This window comes from Pteropus alecto, unplaced genomic scaffold (genome assembly GCF_000325575.1).
Source record: "Pteropus alecto unplaced genomic scaffold, ASM32557v1 scaffold55, whole genome shotgun sequence".
Taxonomy (NCBI): Eukaryota; Metazoa; Chordata; class Mammalia; order Chiroptera; family Pteropodidae; genus Pteropus; species Pteropus alecto.
The window spans coordinates 857,078-876,131 of record NW_006436813.1 but is presented as its reverse complement, the minus strand read 5'-3'; the positions used below and the strand labels follow the sequence as shown (position 1 = coordinate 876,131).

At 49.5% G+C, this 19,054-nt stretch overlaps 1 protein-coding gene across 7 annotated transcripts in view; it reads left to right on the top strand.

Annotated features, from left to right (window-relative positions):
• The window catches only part of SH3RF3 (SH3 domain containing ring finger 3), a 355,405-nt gene that overhangs the window by 276,111 nt on the left and 60,240 nt on the right, over positions 1-19,054 (top strand). For all 7 annotated transcript variants that reach the window (XR_003046998.1, XM_015591254.2, XM_015591255.2 and 4 more), the window contains 3 exons: positions 796-875; positions 11,818-11,988; positions 14,060-14,280. Coding sequence is in view for 6 of the 7 variants with exons in the window: in XM_015591254.2 (XP_015446740.1) it covers positions 796-875; positions 11,818-11,988; positions 14,060-14,280 (472 nt within the window). In the remaining variant the exon portion in view is untranslated. The remainder of the gene's footprint in view (positions 1-795; positions 876-11,817; positions 11,989-14,059; positions 14,281-19,054) is intronic.

The following is a 19,054-nucleotide window of genomic DNA, read 5'->3' as shown; positions in this document are numbered from 1 at the left end:
CGATGCCAGAGACGACTGGGGCTAGATGGGTGAGCTGGGTGGTGAGGGGATTTGGGGACAGTGTGGCTCTTGTGGGCTGGGTCTGAACCCTGCAGGGTTCTCTGTGCGGGAATTGCCGTGGCGAGATCATCACACAGCCCAGACCTTTCTGCTTGGCCCTTAACCACTTCTGTCAGCCAGTTTAGCATGCACCTGGTATTTAACGGAACCATCTTGAAGCAAACGGTTCCTCCAGTCATCTCCTCTCATAATAAACCCCTGAAGCTTTGAGGCCCTCGGGCTCTGAGGTGGTAGACGCTGTGCTCTGTCAGTCCTGTTGCCCTACAGCCTGCCCCTCTGCCCACAGCCAAAGGACCAATTTTCTGTAGGGATTTTTAGTCTTTGGCTCCCGGGAATGTGGTTTTAAATGAGCTCATGCTTTGTAGCATGAAAGGTTTTGTCTGGATTTTCTTTGACAAATACAAGAATAACTAATCGAGGTCTAAAAATGAAAATGGCCCTCCAGACACTGCCTTCCCCATGTTCAACACAGAGTGACGCTGCTCAACCCAGGTGCAGACCAAAGAGTGGATTTCTGAGCAGCTTCGGCAGGAGGGCTCCTGAAACTGCCGTGGGACTGATGTCATTGGCCGCCAAGCTCTCTCCAACGTGCTGATAAAACGTTATAATAACCAAGGGAAGTGGACCCTGAGGGGCAGAACAGATGCTTCTGGACCCCGACCCGACTTCGCCTTTCTCCTCCCTGGATAGAAGGCTTCTGTCAACTCACTCCTGTCTCCTCTTGTCTGTTTCCAGGACTCCTCCTCCTCGGCCGGATCCATCCCAGCGGCTGAACAGCAGGGCACAGCTCCCAAAGTCCAGCTGCCCCTCAACGTGTGAGCTGCTGTTTACATTTTGGGGTCGCTTGCCTTCAGCATCTCCCTCCCACCCCTGCTAGCATGTGAATGTATGGTTTCTACAGGGTTGTCTCATTTGTTACTAGTAGGTCAGTTTAGTTATATGCATCTAATAATACTGCTGACAGGAGAGTATAGCAAAGTCTAGCACATCTTTTTAATGTCATTGTCTCTAGGACATTTATTCTAAATGGTGGGCAGGGGGGGGGATCAAATATTTGATGACAAAGGCACTGGCCATTCAGGAAGTACCGGCCATAGCACAGAGAAGACTCCATAGGCCCCTGAGAAGGTCTGGGGTATGGGCCTTGGAGGTTGGGGGATGCCAGGGCAGTGAGTGGTCGTGGGAGCTTCAAGGTGGCTAGTAGCAACTGCTCAGAAGTAACTTAGTAGTTTAACAGCCATAACTGCCATTCCCGTCATAGTAGCTGAGTATCATAGCCAAATATAACCATATGAATCATAGCTAGAAGTGAGATGCTTATCTTGTTTAGAAAATCTGCTCTCGTTAAATTATAGTTCTTAAAAGATGCATGCAGTTTTAAAATTCCTCACTTAGTGTTCTGAAGAATTAGACTGACTTTTACTCTTATTTGGCGATGAGTCAGTTACTTGAATGAATGTTTTAAAGTGGAGAATATGAATTCGGCAAACAATGTAGTGAGGTAGAAAGTTCCATAGATCCGAAGCAGGTCAGAGGGACACATAAAACCTGTGTTGTTGCAGAACAGAATGTATTTCAAGCAAAAAAAATGCCTTTTGAAAAAGCAACTTGCCGAGCTCCAAAAGGTTTCCTAGAAGTAGCGTGAATATCCTGGTACATGCTCACCTACCCTCTCTAAGCCCAGTGGAAACGTTTGCCTTTATCTGGACACAGATAAGAAAGCCCCAAACATCCCTTTGTCTGCCCACTCTGCCATGATTAGGTTATTAACACAACCAACTAAACAAAAGGAAATTGAGACTTAACCTATATTTAATATGTCTTCCTGAGAAGAACATAGATTAGTAGGCTACCTTCTGGATGTCTTTAGACAGTAGATACTGTCATCTGGCTGGGTCTCCTGGGTAAGCTCCAATGGCTTCACCTCAGACCTGGGGGCTGAGGAGGAAGGATGAGGAAGGATGGAGGTGACGGTCTTGCTCTTCTTGAAGAACTGGATGCAGGACCCTTTCCCTAAGGAAGTAGATATGCCCCACAGGAGGCCCTTGGGCCCTAATGTACTTCCCCAAATGAGAGGCAGGACCCAGTGAGCTCTTCACAGATAAGGCCCCAGTGTTTCTTTTTGAGGTCCCCCCACCCCCCGACTAGATGAATGCCTGACACATGAGTTCTCAATAAATTTTCAGTGCGAGCCACTGCCTTCCCTTTCTTGGGTTCCCAGAGCCCCCAGCTCTTACACATCAGGTCAGCCACCCAAGAAGGCTGCTCTTTGAGACCCAAAAGATAACACAGTTCTAAGAATATCACTCCCCAAGAGTTGTGAATTCATTCTGAAGGCCTCAATCATGCACTGAACTCCCATGTCAGGCTTTTTAAGTTGGTGTAGACTACAGAGGGACCTCGTTCTCTCGCCACCCCCACCCCACTCTGCCATAGGGGCCCCCATCTCTTTGCTCCCTCCTCTGTCTCACCTCCAGAGCTGTCCCTGTTTGGGTTGAGATTTTCATTTGGGTAACGGAAGAGAGACTTCCATGTCAGATAATGCTCTTCAAAGGATGATAAACATCTTAGCGGGAATGTGTTCACTGGTCACAGTGGTCATCTGAGCAACAGACGAATCATGGCCAGCATGACTGTGATTGACCGTTGTAAGTTAAATGTGTGCTTTCAGTGGCTATTTATACACACGGAACAAGGACCATGTCAGGTGATATCACATATGTTACAGCACTATGCATGATCCATTTTGAGAACATGACCTTTGAAATCACATTGTTCATTTTATTCCTAGGGAGGAAAAGATCAGATTTACCTTATCGGTTTATTGAGTAGGGGAAGAGCCTGACCACTCACCTACTCTCTTTAGCACCAAGAAATTAGCCGTCCCATGCATACTGGCGACAAGCGTCTAGGGTAGGAGACTGGTTTCTCTTTATCTGACTGTTCTTCCCCAAACAGTACTGATAGTCATGTAGTCTGAAATTGAGCGCAAGAAGTGCTGCCTTCACAAAAAATAACGGCAGCCCTGAGTGTGCTGCCGTGAGCCAGGGAGTCTGCAAATGCTTGGCCTTGGGACTCCAGGGAATACCAACTGGCTAAGCTGAAGGTCAGTGATGGAATAAGTTCAAGAGGCCCGCATTCTGTAATCCTCAGTAGCCCGTGGGTTTGCCCTCTACAGATCAAGTCATGTGCCTTGAAATGTGAGCCCACATGATTAAAAGGCCTGATCTCTCAGGTGGGCCATGGGTCGCAGGATGTTCTTGTTCCCTTCTTCCAGCATATAAAAGGTTTCCATGGGCACCGGTTTCCTAAGGCTTTGGTTGCCCCGAAACGCAAGAAGGGGTCTCGGTTTGCCCACGCAGTGGAGGCGGCGGATGCTCATCTTTTTCCACATTGACACACTCAGGCCTATGGGAGCCGACACCCTCCCTTCTCACTTCCTCAGCTTTCGGAGGCCACCCAAAGTCCACTCTCTGGCCCCTGGGCTTGTCTGCCCTTCATCTGCTTGACCTGCCATACTTCCTGGGGGCAGAAATGAGTGTCTGGTCCTGCAGGCCATATTTCGGGTCAGAAGTAGTCCATCCGGACACTGTAAAGGTTGGTAGGCCGCCACTCAGGCTGAATTCTCACCTCCACTTTTCCTTGGGCCTCTGAGAGCCAGACGAGGGGAGCGAAGGACCAGATAGGGCAGGAAGAGAAAGTAACCCTCCTCTTGACCCCACCTACATTTCTCCTGAGGGTCAAGAGGTCACCAAGCCACCTCCTAATGAGTACATAGCCCCCATGTTCTGTGATGTTGGGAAAGGGACTGGTGACCTGACTGTGCCCCACACAGGAAATGGGTCTCTTTCACCACAGATCTGTAACACAGAGGCTGGCTCTGCACTTCAGTGTGTGATGGACTAGATCAGTGTGAGCTCAGTACATCAGGACCGAGTAACATAAGCCCCTGCTGAGGCCAGGGACATGGGCCTAGAGGGGCGAGGCCACCATCCAGCCTTCTCTGACAGCCCCCCGCCTCAAGGTCAGCTCTTTCAGGGTCACAGGTGCCTGCCCTCCAGCAGCCGTGTTAGGCTGAGCACCTTCAGGGAGAGAGCAGAACAAGGCCCCAGGCAGGTGGGGAGTGAGGAGGGATGCATGGTGGCAAGAGCAGAAAAATTAACTGAGCAGAGGAGAGCCCAGTGGGCAGAGGTTGGAGACTTGTAAAGGTGCAAGCAGGGCCGGCTGCAGAGGACAGAAAGCCAGCCCCGAGCCCTGCAGGTGGGGGCAGGTCCTCAGCAGCACCAATGTTGTCTAAATTGGGTTTCTTGGAAGCAGACATGAGGCTGAGGTTTGTAGGGACCGCCGTCAGGAACCACACCCGTGAGGGAGGGAGTTGTTGAAGAGAAGCCCGCAGATCCCCGATCCCCGGGGAGCTCTGGAGCCTGGATGGCACTTCAGTTTCCTCAACTGGAGAGCCCTTGGGAGGGACAGAGTCTAGTGAATCAGTGCCCTGCAGAGAACTTCCCACTGAGGGGCGCCGTGGCTGGCCATCAGGAGCCCATGGCCCACTCTGAGGGACAGCACTGCAGCCCTTGAGCAGGGACCTGGGCCAGCACAAAGGAAGGTCTTCAACTTCAGAACAGCAGAAATCCCTGGAGGGCTGTTGAAACATAGATTGCCAGCTTTTACCCCATTAGCCCTGGGGTGAGGCTCCAGAATGTGCATCTCTAACAAGTTTCCAGGAGATGCTAATGCTGCCGGTGCAGGACTGCCTGTTGGGGGGTGGGGGGGGTCTCTGCACTGTGGCCCCCATAGGCAAGTTTCCCAGGAGCTGGCCTCATAGCCTCACCGTCCCTGTTCCTTCCTTCCCTGGGCTCCCGCCAATGTGTTCTTCCTAGGAGAACCTTGTCTGAACTAGGGCCGGCTGCTGGTGGGTTCCTGGGCAGTCAGGACCAACAGAACAACTGGGTGAGGAGCCGGCCACACAGCAGTTCCCCAAACGCTCCTCTATTCTCTCCCTCTGAGCATCCGCACTCAGCCCCATCTCAGCACCTCGTCGACTCACAGCTTCCCCAGCTCAGCTGCCACCTCCATCAGAGGACTTACCTGGCCTGCTGAGCATGGTCAGTGCCCCTCCCACGACACCTATGCCATCGCTCTCCCCACCCCCCGGGATGGGTGCTCCTTAGGCAGGCTCCTCCACCACCCGGCTGCACCAGGCTGTCATTCGGTCGACATCTATTGAATTGAACAATCGTTGAGTGGGCACACATCTTGCTAATTTGAGCTGGTGTGGCCCTGGCAACCAGAACAGGAGCGGAACTCTTCACAGGAGGAGTTGAAAATAATCTTTTACGAGAAACACAAGCAAGCCATCAAATAGAGGAGAAAGGGTGTGAAATTCACAAAGGCACTAAAATACTTTAATTCTCTCCTTGATTAGAATAGAAGGGAAATCTGTAGACAATTAACAGCAAATGAAGAGCTTGCTGTAGAGATGAGCAAGTGATGGGGTGAGTGACTGCGGTACTCGGAGATGGCCAGCAGGCTGCTGGTAACACAGACAGCGCATGAGCCTAGCCGAGTGGTCACAGCTAGTGTGTCCAGTGTGTGCATGTCTGCCCGAGGGTGCCAGAGGGGGCGTGGAGCCTGATGTTCCACAAACCCGACTCACGTGTGCCGGGCTGTTGCTGACCAGAGGAGGCGGCACCTTTTTCTAACTGGCACGAAAGCCCCATGTGGGCTACAGGGCAGTGGGGAAGAAGGCTCTCTGAACCAAATTCTCCTACTATTGCCTTAAATAAGGGATTTTTAGTGCCAGCCTTTGTGTGTGAATCCACAGAGGTGAATTCTGGGCCTGGAGAGGCAGCCCCTGTGTAATCTACGTGTGTCACAGAGACCACCGGAGCCCTCTGTGGAGGCCCGTGTGGAGCTGCCAAGGCCTCTTGAGGGAATGCAACGTGAGAGTCGGGCCCTGGGATCCAAGAGGATGAGAACCTCTTGCAGTGGGTGCTGCCTCGTTCTCCCTTTTTACACCAGGCCCAGCCGTGGCCCCCGCGTACTCTGTGAGGACCAGCTACAGCTCTGTGCACCGTGGATGCCATCCAGCTTGCCCAGAGACTGTCAGCACCTGCAGCTCTGCAGAGCACAGCTGAGGGGACATGAGTAGGAAGGGCGCAAAGAGATGGCACATCTGTGGCGATCTCGGAATCTAGACCGAGTGACCCAGGGCACAAAGCGGGGACCCAGAGAGCTGCAGGCCTCAGGGTGAGAGTGGGCTGAGCCTTCCTTCATTCCAGTGTGGTCCGTGGTGCTTTCTCTAGGGTCATTCAGAAAGGAAAGTAAGTGCCAGATGGCATGTTCCCCATCCCAGGCCAGCACTCCACCCCAGCACCAGCTGTGAGCCAGATCTGCAGACGCCACAGACAGCAAAATGACCCAGCAGGTCCATCAGCTTTTGGTTTCCCCTGTGGGGCACCAAAGGAAGAATGAGGAGGGGCGGAGATTTTTTTTAAGGTGAAGTCAGATTTATTTATGTTTTCATTCCCCTAGCAATGCACCCCTAGAGGTTGAACTTGAAATACTGAGACCAGAGAGGGATTACGTGTCAATAGAACAGATTTAAAATAAAGATGAAAAGAGCATGCATCTTAGTGCCTCAGTACAGCATCACCCCGTGCAGTGGGCCACACTGGCTCTCGCCTTCAGAAGCCAGCCTGGCCCAGCCTCCAGCCTCCTCCACGGCCTTTCATGGTGTTCTGCCCAGTCCCTGGGGCAACAGAGCCAGGCCCGTCTCTCACTCGCTGAGTGAACACAGATTCTCAATCTTTTTGAGTCTTAGTTTCCTCAGCTATGAAATGGGGGGATCCACCCAGCCTCAGAGTTATGTGGGGCATAGGTGAGACCATATGTGACATGTGGCAAATGCCGGTTTCCTGCCCTTCTACTCTGATCCTGCCTCAGCGCATGGCCCATGGCACCCGTGGTGGAGGTAGAGCTCTCATGACTATCTTGAGGGCCCTCAGACAGCAACTCCTTATAAATGAGGTAAAATCAAGGTTTCTGACTCTGATGACTTTGAGCCCTGTGCTTTGAGGGGGAGGTATGTTGTTGTCCCTTGAGGGTGATGGCATCCTTGGAGATGACCCCCGGCTGCCCTGCTTGCTGTTTAGCCCCTGAGGGATGTCTGCATCCCTGGGCATCTAATAAATAGAATAGCTGAAATTGCGAAAGAAATAGCAGCTTCTCACTGTTAAGAATGCAGATTTCCCGCGTAAAGAGGCATGGTGTACTATGAAATCCAGATCTGTCTCTTTCTGCAAGCTAGCCTCAGCGACATGCTGTCTCAGCAGAGCCTATGCCAATGTGACCCGGGAAGCGGGGGTGGCACCAGTACCCTGGTCCGTAGCAGTGTGGCCCCACTCAGCCCACGTCGCACAAATCAGGCAGCAGATGTTTAGCCAAGTTCACCTCTTGGTTGCCCATTTCCTGCCTTTATTATTTCATTAACAAGCATGTCTCCATTTATGTAAAATAAAAATGGAATTTTAGAAGAAGGCATTTCTGTCTTAAAGATGACTTGAGGCCCGCAATCTAAATAATCTTTATTTTTCTTTGGATGGGGAAGGATGGAAACTCCCCTTTTTTGCTGAGAAATGAAGGCAGAGTCTTTGTCCTGTTAAATGGCATGAGAATCCTAAAATATATAGTGAAAGATAATCAGCTCATTCCCGAAAGACAATTAACTTTCAATGATTTGTTGGCTACTCCCCCAAGCTCACAACATGACCGTTCAACAACTCAAATGTTGCCTAGGCATTTATCACAGTTGCTAGCACTTGCCTTGTTTCCTAAATCTGGAGTGTGAATTTCCCACTGTGGAAGTTGGATGCTATGGACACAGCTCACGGAGCCAGGTGTGGGCGGTGCAGGGCCCAGTCCTTGGGCTGCTGAGCCAACATGGGCCTTGTACACGTGTCGCCAGGGGCCTCTCCTCTCTCTAGCAGGGACAGCTCTTGAATCCATAGCTTCACACTCCACGCAGATGGATGGTCCTGCTGCAGTCACCCAGGTCCCACAGGCTTGAAGGATAGGTGGAGAAGCAAAGAAAGAAGCCCCAGTCACAGTGACCCTTTTCTAGGACCCACAGTGCCCTGGTCAGAGGGAGCCTCGACGCCTCTTTGGGCTGGTTCGTTATCTCTGCTATAGAAGCTTTTTGAACTCCAAGTTTCTCCCCCGTCTTAGACTCACTTCTCACCCCTTCAGGTACCTAGGTCGCTTCCCCGGCTTATCTCCTTCGCTGCTTTCTTCTGTCCCAGTGCTTCCAGACCAGCTCAGCTCCCTCCTGAGCAGATGCCTGCCTCCTCTGCCCTTGCACTGTCTTCGTCCTCTGCTTCTCCTTTTCCTTTCCTCTCCTTCCTGTGTGGAGACTGGCAGCTCTCAGCCCCCTCTCTCTGCGTTTTCTTTTATCATTCCCTGAGCACTTCCCCTTGGCTTTCGCCTCCTCCTTTTATGGTGCCAACTCTTCACTGTGACCTCCCGAAGGAGGAAAGACCAAACCCGTTTCCTCTGTGCTTATTTTTATATTCAAGGTCAGCTGGCAGACCTTGGGGCAGTATGAAACAATCCCCAGTACATGCACACACACACGCATACACACGCACACACATGCACTTTCCTTCAGCAATCTTAATCTAAGTCTCAAAACCAGAGCCCCTATTTTATTCTTTTTTCAACAAATATTTATTGAGAACCTGCTATGTGCCAGACACTATTCTAGATACTGGGGATAGAGCAGTGAACAAAACAGTTAAAAAGCTCTGCACTGTGGTGTATACAATGTAGTGGGGATTGGTAGGCAGGAGGCTGAGAGATGAGAGCTCCAGAGAGTGGGGAAAGTAAATGCAAAGGTCCTGAGGCAAGAAGGAGTTTGATATAGTCAGGAAACACCTTGGGGTAAAGCTTCCCTGATCCAAGGTTTGCTGGGTTCCCTCAGCTAGATATGTATACATGTGGCCCCTTCCTCTGGGCTGGACTCTGATTTCCCCCCACACTGTCACTCGGCTCCTCAGGAGATAGATGTGGCCACAGATTCGCAGGTGCCGACGTCTTACTAAGGGATGTATGGTTGGTCACGAGAGGACATAGCTGCTTAAAATTCCTCAGATCCCCTACGAATGAGGTAAGCAGTGGTAGATGAGAGAGGATGAGAAGGGAATTTAAACTCTTCAACACACCCTTCCTGAGGAGTCCAGCCCTTCTCAAAATCTCCATGTGTGAAAGGAGCCTTTGGAAAAGGGTCTTCAACAAGGCAGAGCTCTGAAACAACACAGCAGAGCTTTGGTTCGGAGGAAATCTGAGCCGCAGTGTTCACCCTGGTAGGCGCTCTGTGATCTGAGGCCACATGTGCAAGATGCTGCTCAGGCAGACAAGAAACCTGAGGAGGGCCACTCCAGGACCCAGGTGATGGCCCAGTGGCCCAGTCTTTCAAGGGAAGCATTCAACAGCCAGTGGCCAGCAGCAGCCCAGAGGGAGGAGGGATACTAGAGAGGCCCAGGGAGGCTCATGGGACTCGTTCCTCTGGGCCGGGGGTGGAGAAGTAGAGCTGGAGGAACAGGCCAGCAGGGGACCATGTGCCTCTCTGTTCTGTGCCCGCCAGAACCTCTGCACAGGACCAAGAATGAGAGAGACAGAAACTTGGTCCCCAATCCTTGTTTAACAAGCCAGAGGATGAGGGCCCCCATGGAACAAAGGCAGCACATCATTGCCCCACCCTCGACTAAGGAAACGTGATTGTTTGGTGAGGTCTGTGTTGCACGCACATGACTCCAAGGAGCCATCACCCCCAGTTTGGCATTCTGCTCCTACCACTGTGTGCTCACCAGCCACAGAATCAAAAAGATTATTCTCACATCATGAAGAGACAGAATGAGGCAAACCGAACCAGGGCTTATGCTTCAATTATATTTCCTTGGGAGCAAACACAAAAAGTCTTGCATCATTCTTTTTGGTTCACAAACTTCCCACGGATTCCCTTTTTTTTTTTTTGCCTTTTCTTTTCATTCTCTCTTTGCCTCAGCCTGAGCTGTGTGGAAACCGCCCACCTCCTCCTGCGTGAGGTAGCCCTACGCCCACATTGGTGGTATAAATGCAGTTTTCAAGTGACTTTTCCATTTGTAGTAATTCCTCTGTCGCCATCAGAGAGCTTCCTGAGAGTCATCGAATGTGAAAACTGGACTATTATGGCCTGCATTCTCTTTATTTGTCATGTGGGCATCACTGCAAAACGTCACTCTTAATGCTCAGGACGAGGGAAGGGTCCTCTCCTGTGAGGACTTGCTTTATCCTCCCTGAAGCCAGGACTGCTTCCTGTCAGTGTTTATCTTTTCAAAAGGGAAGAAGTCCAGATGTAAGCCTTCCTGTCTTTCTCCGGATTCCCCTAAGGGAAGAGGGGAACCTGTAAACAAAGGAAATAAACAAGGTCTTTGTTGAATCAAAGGGAGGTACTTGGGGTGTATAGATTTAGGATGCTGGAAAAGAGTAGCAGATTGGGTTTGATTTGATTTGACCTTATTTTACTATATTTTAAGGCCAAGAAATCTTTACAGGCTTCTCATTCTGTTCTAGCAAACTCCTCACTGGGCCTCTTAGATCTTCTTGCTTAAGCGCTACTGAGTGACGTTCCATTTCTTTATTCACCTACTAAGAAGGCTCCTCCCAGGGTCGGGAGAGTGCCCTGGGGGTCTCTGAGCCTCCTCAGTCCCCAGAGACCTGCCACCTGACCTCGGGAAGGGGTCAGCTAAAATCTTTGGTTTCTTATTGCACTAACTTTTCTGCCTGAGTCTTGTGAGCAAATACAGTTGCCTAACACAATTCTATCAGCTCAAAACCAACCAAAGTAGCAAAATACTTTGCAGTATTACTTAGTCCTCATAAGTACTCCGTGAGGCTGGGGATGGAGAGATCCCCAGGTATTTTACAAGAGGCACTTGCCCCAGCTCATGGACTAACATCGAGGCACAACTTCTAGACCCTAAGCCAAGATTTACAACACTAACTTTGTTCTTTCCTTGTCTTTAAATAGGCTTAAAAGAAAAGTAGCATTTAAATAATTAGTCATGGTACAAATATTGCAAGGAAGAGTGCAACCAAAAATTCCCTAACTAGACTGCCTTTTCTTTTAAAAGGGCCTCTGAGGCCCCTTCCTGCTCAGATTGATTGGATGAGCAAGGGCTGGGTTAGACTAAATGAGAAAAACCCAGCCCAAGATTTTCTCAACTGGCTCTTGTTTTTTTCTAAAGTTTTCTCTTGCCCAGAGCATCAAGTCTTAGACAGGGTGGACAATAGATTTAAAAAAACAAAAAAAAAAGTTAAGCCCAAAGACTTGGCCCCAGGATCTATTTCTGACACAACCTCCAGGTCCTTGGATGAATCATATAGCCTTACTGAGCTGTCAGACAGGTGTTGTCAGGTGTGCACCTCCCCGAGTCAGTGCAGGGTTGAGGGCTCTAGGATCATGAGGCAGAGCTCTACCCCTTCCTTGTGTGTGCCTCCCTGGGCCTGGCAGTGCTGGGCCCTTCCTCACCTCATTGGTTGATTGTGAAGAGCAGGTTAGATGCTTCGTGTGCAAGCTCCACCCCTCCACACAGGCATCAGGTACTCTTTTTAGGTTGGGTTCATCTGAAGATGAGCTCATGTGTGACCCGGGTGACACCCGGTGGTCCTATGCCCACCTTGCCAGCCACCTTTTATCCTAGGCTCTGCTTCTTTCTGCAGGTACCTGGCGCTCTACGCCTACAAGCCCCAGAAGAACGATGAGCTGGAGTTGCGCAAGGGTGAGATGTACCGCGTCCTTGAGAAGTGTCAGGACGGCTGGTTCAAGGGGACATCCTTGAGGACTGGGCTCTCTGGCGTTTTCCCGGGAAACTACGTGACACCTGCCTCTAGGTGAGTCCAGAGTCACTGCCTGAGAGAGGAGGGAGGATGCACCCCCACATTCCAGGTGTTGACACTGCCTGGAGGTCATGCTGTGGCTGGGCTGCCAAAAACACAGTTCAGAAGGCAGCCAGGGCACTCCTGCCTGTGGTGTTCAGCCTTGTGAGCTCAGAGTCCCCTTGAACAAGGCATTGCACCCTCTGAATTATGTTGGCTTGTCTTTCCCTGAGCAGACATTGGCTGCCAAGGGGAGAGGATGGGAACAGAACAAGCTGGCATCAGGGCAGTAGCAGCGGGGATGCAAAGTCACCAGGAGGAGTGAGATCTCGAGAGTGTGTATATGCACGTGTGTGCAGGTGTGAGTGGGCGTGTGCCTGTGTAAGTGTGAGTACAGCAGTGTGCATGTGTACAGTCACATACAGACCCATTATACACAAAACACACACATATGCATATATGCAAAGGAAAAATGACATATTCCCAAAAGTTAAGCGTTGTTATTAAGTGATAGCATTATTGGTTATTAATTTTTTTTCTTCTTTGTGCTTTCCTATGTGGTGCAAATTTTCAATGATATCATTTTTATAAAATAGAAAAGGCAATTTTAAAAATTCACTAAAAATGTTATCCATGGTTGTCCAAGAATTTTCCACTGAGATGAAGTTCCCGCTGCTTGATTTTATTTCAGCCAGTCCCACTCATGAAAGCCTGTTCATGAGATTAACACTCTAGGACATATAAATAAATTGAAGACATGACCCTTGGGTTTATGCTCTCTTTGGAATGAGACTGCTGTGCAAAGAAATGAAATGGTCCATACTTCTCAAAGCGCCTGAGAGGTGGCGCTGGCCTGGAGCCTCAGGTCCACCACCAGATCTTCCTGGGAAGCCCTTCATTTGTGAGCCCACTTTATTTAATTTTTAAAAATTACTTCCTAGGGCAAAAGTGACTTCAACAGGTGGAAGATGTGATTTTAAATTCCTTTTCATGGTTTTGGCTGGCCAGCTGCCAGAGGTCCTTGCTAGAAGAAGACTTCAGGCAGCTTTAAGGTCTAAGGAAGGAAGGCGCTGCCTGTGGCCCCTGGACAGCCGCGTCCTTTGCCAGGAGGCCCTTTTCCCCACAGCTGTTCTGCAGAAGCCTGAGTCGACTCTGCAGGTGATCTTCTCCATCTGAAGTCATGGCCCAATGAGACCAAGCCACATGGAGAGGGGGACCTCTGGCCTGGCCCAGGAGCCACAGGCCTGGCAGTGCCTGTTGTCTCCCGCGTGTGGCTTCTGGTATCTCACAACTAACATCCTGAGGGGACAGCGGGGAGCTTACTGAGCTCTTGGACTAAGGGATGACATTCTGATTTCCTGAAACTGGACTCATGGAAGCTGTATTCTGCGCCTCCACAGCAGAGTATAGCTTTAGTGCAAGTATGTGTAGGGTGAAAGGGTTAAAAGCCCATTTTCCAAGTTGCTGTTTTCCTTTTGTATTTCTTAAACACTCTAAACTGGTTTCATGTGGAAACCTTGGGGTGAAAGGGCATCTCTTTTCTGGTATGAAACTGCAAGTTCCCTGACATCCTCAGCAGGATGTGGTTTGTCTGTGCCCTTTCCCAGAGGCGGGCAGAGATGAGGAGGCAGCCATGTCCAGAGGGAATGGGTCCTTGTCACTGTTTCCCGCCACATGCCAGATGTGTCCAAACCTCATGGGATATGACTGAGTCACTTGTTCTTTCTGGATGTGTTTGGGGACACATAGCTGTTTGTTAGAATGAGTCAAAGCAGTAGCTCTGGTACAAAATATTTCATTGATTAGAATCAGTCCTCTGTTTCTTGGGGTGTTTTTTGCTATTTCTTGAATATTCACGTTGAGAATTAGCCCCCATGAAGGTTTTACAAAGAGTGCCCTTCTCAGCTGGAGCTCTGGGCATTGTTTGCCTACAAGGATTAGCTTGGCACTGTTTTAGGATTTGTTTCCTGGACTTCATGGTGTCACCTCTCAGAGCCAGTATGTAAGAGCAGACCTTTATCAGTGGCCCGTATGGTATGGTCTCATCCGCACCCTCATCTGAATTCATTCTGCTTTATTTCCTCAGGGCTCCCTGGAATAACATGGTTGGAGGGTCTCCACTGGCCAAAGGGATGGCCACAACCATCCACCCAGGCGGTGGAAGTCTCAGCAGCCCTTCCACTGCCACGAGGCCCGCCCTTCCCCTCAACTCACCCCAGGCCCAGGCAGCCTCTCCCCTGATGGGCAGCTGTCTGCGTCACTCAGCCAAGCCAGTGGCCAGCCAAGCCCGGAGCACCGTCCCCACAGGTAGGTACCAGGTTTCCTGGGACCTCACTGCTCTGGTAAATTTGACAAGGGGGTGGTGTCTCACGTACACAAATTGTAGAAACATTTTGGTCCAGGTATTAAGCTGGGGCAGCAGTGGGGGCGCGGAGGGGGGTCAAGGAGGGGAGTTGTATTTCTTTATCAAAATCATCAACCTCTACTGATCTCCAGGAAATGTATTGACTTATCATATCACCCTATCCTGGCAGCTGAAAGGGATTTAGAGAATTTACAAATATTTATACATTTCATGCAGCAAGAGGAGTGTGTGGACTAATAAGATTAACAGAGGCGCCTTCAGATGCCCCTGTGAGGCGGCTGCGGTCTGGCCTCATAGGCCATCGTGTACCAGGCACTTAAGGGTTTCCCAGTGAGGAAGCACTTCACAGGACAGGGCTGGTCATGAGACACAGATCCTTTCTGACATGCTCGGAGCTAGAAGAAGTGATAGTCATTGATCCTTCACCTTCCTGCCAGCATTATCAGTAGACAGGCTGACATAATTTAAGGAAACACTGGTTTGCTACCAGTGTTGTATGAAATGGAGAGAAATTAAGGGGTGAATCTTACGGGCATAAGGAGGGTAAGCACATCTTGTTTAGAAGCTTAACACTGCGCTGACACTCCCAGGAACCCACGCCAGTAACCTTCTGGAACCGTAGCACCAGCAACATTGTCACTGTGCAGTGAAAGGAACCCAGGACAGGAAGATGTAACCCTGAATTTCATTTCTATGACACAGCATTCCTTTTCCCACCCAATCTTATTCACTCAGAAGTCATCCCCCTTCTTCTCAATGTAAGGCTTAAAGAACAAAAAGAACGTAAATTCTTTGGAGCAATAAAGTACACAACTCTTTAGAATCTAGTCAACCAGCAGATAACCCATTAGAAGTGCTCCAGAAAGCAGCCTCTTGAGGGTGAAAAGTTGAGATGTACTACTTAGCACAGTAGGGGTTATATTTTCTCTTGAGGCATGGCTGATGGGACAAGAGAGTGGGAGGTAGCTGTCCACTCCTCCCCTGGTTCCTCTTTGGGGAAGGTGGCCCACACATTCCCATGCTGATGCCAATCTGGGCTTACAGGTGGCAGGAGGAACCCATGAGCCTTTGCAGGAACCCTTGAATGTGACACAGACCAGCTTGAGTCAGCATGCCTGCTAACGCATCCCTGCTCTCAGCTCTCACGGGCCGACTGCCAGGGAAGTAGTGCCGGCCAGGAGGGCTGTAGGTGCTGCAGAAGGGGCTCTGATGCGGGCCACTTGGTGGTGGGCTGGGGATAGCGGGGAGGCCCCTCAGAAGACGTGAATCGTGAGTGAGCAGCAAAGTAGCTTCAGGCAGAGGAACAAAGCAGGGCACCATCTGAAACAGGAGGAAAAGAACAGTCAAACGAATGGAAGTGGAAGTAAGCACAGTCTTATTCAAGTCACTGCAAGCAATTCAGTAAAGACAGCTGACAGAGGCCTGGTCGAAGGCATAGCGTGGGGGATGGGCAGACCTATTTTGAATGCTGAGGCCGCCATTATTGCTATGGTCTCCATGTCTTGCTCTGCGAGATGGCACTTATCTCCAAGGATACTGTGTGAGGACTGTCTATATGGCATATTTAGTGTACATTCAGTACACCTTAGCTATTTTATTGTTACTCTTCTGTTAGAGAATAAAAATATTACTGAGTACTCAATGTGTGAGAGTCAAAAATGTCAACATAAAAGTTGCCATGAGATCTGGGGGTTGAATTCTCCCTTGAAGGCAGTGGGGACCCACCACGGGGTTGAAGCCAGAGGGATGACACTTTACCAGATATCAGCAGGCACAGCAGGGAGGAAGAGCTGGTGTGGGACAGCCTGAGGATGGGAGCCAGGAGAAAGGGTTTGCTTGCCTAGGTGAGAGGTGCCAATGGACATAGACCCAGTGAGTGCGGTTGCAGAATTGGGACAAATTAATGAGAAATTTAGGAGGCGGAATGGTTGACTTGAAGGTGGTCTGGATGGAAGTGCGCAAGGAGAGCAAGGAACCAAGTCCGGTTCCCAGGCTTCTGAAACCATCTGACTGGGAGAGTGACAGTGGCACCCCCTGACCCAGAAGAGACCAGAAAGGGACTGCTTTACGGGGGAAGATGATGACATGTGGCTTTGAGAGGTACAATGGGTGCTGCTCACACTGTGGCCCACTGGCTGATCTGGAACAGCCTCCCTAAGGGGCCCATGTCCCGTGTGTGCATCTCGCCTGCTGTGGCAGAAGGCAGGCCCTGCTCGCTCAGCCTGTCTTGCAGATAACAGACAGACACAGGACCTACACTCTGCACGTGCCTTCTGTTCAGAAGACAAAAACATGAGAGGCCACAAGGATCCCTTTGGGGGTGAGGTGGTGGTGAAAACACCCAGGGACACTTTAGGGGCAGCAGGGCAGTGCCCAGTCATCAGCAGGTGCAGCTGGACTTCCAGTGCTGTTCTTGGGCCTCACAAGGGTGGTGTCCAAGTGCAGCAGTGGTGGGATCTGCACCACAGAAGCCTCCTGGGCCTGACACTTCCCTGGCTGTAGAGTCTCCAAGACTGACTGTCATCGCAGAGCCTCTGTAAGTGCCTAGTAGCCTTTCCTATGTATCTTTTTTCCTTAAGTTAGCCAAGAGTGAGTTCTGTGTTTTTGCAGTTTGGGCCTTCAGGGCCCTGGGGGAGAACTAGCTGTCTTTGTACTGGAAGAGCTCTGCAACAATCTTACCCAGTGCCAGGCCTCCCGCCCCCGACCATTACCTTCTTATATTAGCTATGCTTCTAGCCTGGCTGAAGTTCATCTGATGGTGTTTACTGGGGGCCTCTAGCTGGGAATATGGCCCTTGTAGTAGCCACGTGATCAAGCAAATCCACAGCAGAGCTTTCTGACTGGTGCTGCACACCAAAATATGGATCTCTTTGACCCTTGGAGCACCCGGGCAGAACCTGGAGCACCTACAGTCTCAAACCAGGTCCTTTCTGGTTATAAATAGCTCATCCATTCACCCGAGCATGCTATACAAATATTTCTATGTATGCATTACACAGAAAGACTGGACAACCTTGCTTCTCACCGAGAGCGCATATCCCAGTACAGGTTATCTGCACAGATGCCAGTATAATAGCCTTTCCATGCCACTGCTAGCAACTTTCTCAATTCAAAGAAGAAAATGAGACCTGCCAGTCATCTCTCCCTCTGTGGAATAACAAGCAGAATCAAAAGAAATTGGCATGGCTAGGGACAGTACAACATTGTGTCTCAGTCATCGATCACCATAGTAACCACCATGGTGTGACAAGCATTCTCTTTCATCAGTTTAATTTTACATATGGGAAGAGTGAGGCACAGGGTGATTAAAATGGCTTCCCTAGTGCATTCCAGCCGAATGCTTGTCCCCTCACTATTGCTGTCACAGCCAGGCTAAAGAATGGCTTCTACCACATCATATCAGTAAATTAAATGCCACTGAGTTCCCACAGCATTTTCCACTTCGCTCTGCATTTCAAGAGAGAAAAAACACTGTTGACAGTACAAGTAATAGATTGTTCACAGCAGTAATTGCCCATTTCAGCAGACCCCAACCCTGGCGGTTGAGAGGCGTTTCATCAATGTTCTCATCTTGAGCCAAAGTCAGGCAGTTCGATGAAGGCTTAATTGCATTGGCCATAGCATCCAATATGATTTGTTCTACTTGATTAATGTAACTCCTTTTTCCAAGGACAAAGCTCTCCCTATAAAGTACCAGTGTCCACACATCCTCATATCAGTGCTTAACAGGGGCAAGAGCTCTATACAGTCATATATTCATCATCAAGCACAGAAAGAGAGCTCGATACGCACGAGGCACTCTGCTAGGGTCTGGAAATACAGAGAAGAACCAAATAGACCCCATTTCTACCCCCAATTAAAGAGAAGGACAGGAAAACAATCTCTTTCAACAGATTTTGAAAAGCACTGTGGCGGAGGCATATGTAGGATATTAAGAAAGCGTGGAGGAGAGAGAGATTGCACACAAACTGGGAGGAAAGTAGAACAGGGATAGGAAGAGGTTTACGGAAAGTTTTCAAGAGGAGGCAATACTGCTTTGATTCTTAAAGGACAAATAGGAATTATCTGAGCAGACCAAGCAGAAAGAGAGTTGTGGCAGAAAGACTCACAAGGACACAGGCATGGCAATGAGAAACACCAGAGTCCCGATCGTGGGTAACCTCATTTAGTTCGATGTGATTGAAACAAAAGGTATGGAAGGGGATGTGTAGGATGCTGATGACAATTTCACTGCTGAGACAAAATTTACTTTTCGACCTCAGCGATGAGTAGAGCTTAGCATGCAGGAGTGGGGTGAGGTGACAGTGAAGCTAGAGCAGGGCTGGTGCATTTGAAAACTAAAATCAGGCCAGTGGGAAAGATCGAAGAAAGCAAGAGGATGAGTGCCTTGTGGTAAAGCTGAAAAGGTGAGCAGGGGCAGATCATGAAGGTTCCTTTAGACCATGTCAAGAAATTTCAGTTTTTATCCAAAGGAGCGTATTAGAGGGTTTTAGGTGATAGATATTATAAGGTTTTCATATCTAAAAGACAAAGCTAGACTTTTTTTCCCCTTTTATTTATTTTTATTTTTTATTAAAGTATAGTTGACATACAATATTATATCAGTTTCAGGTGTACAACATAGTGATTAGAAATTTATATTTCTTGCTGCGTGATCACCACAATAAGTCTAGTAACCAGCTGTCACCATATAAACTTATTACGATAGAATTGACT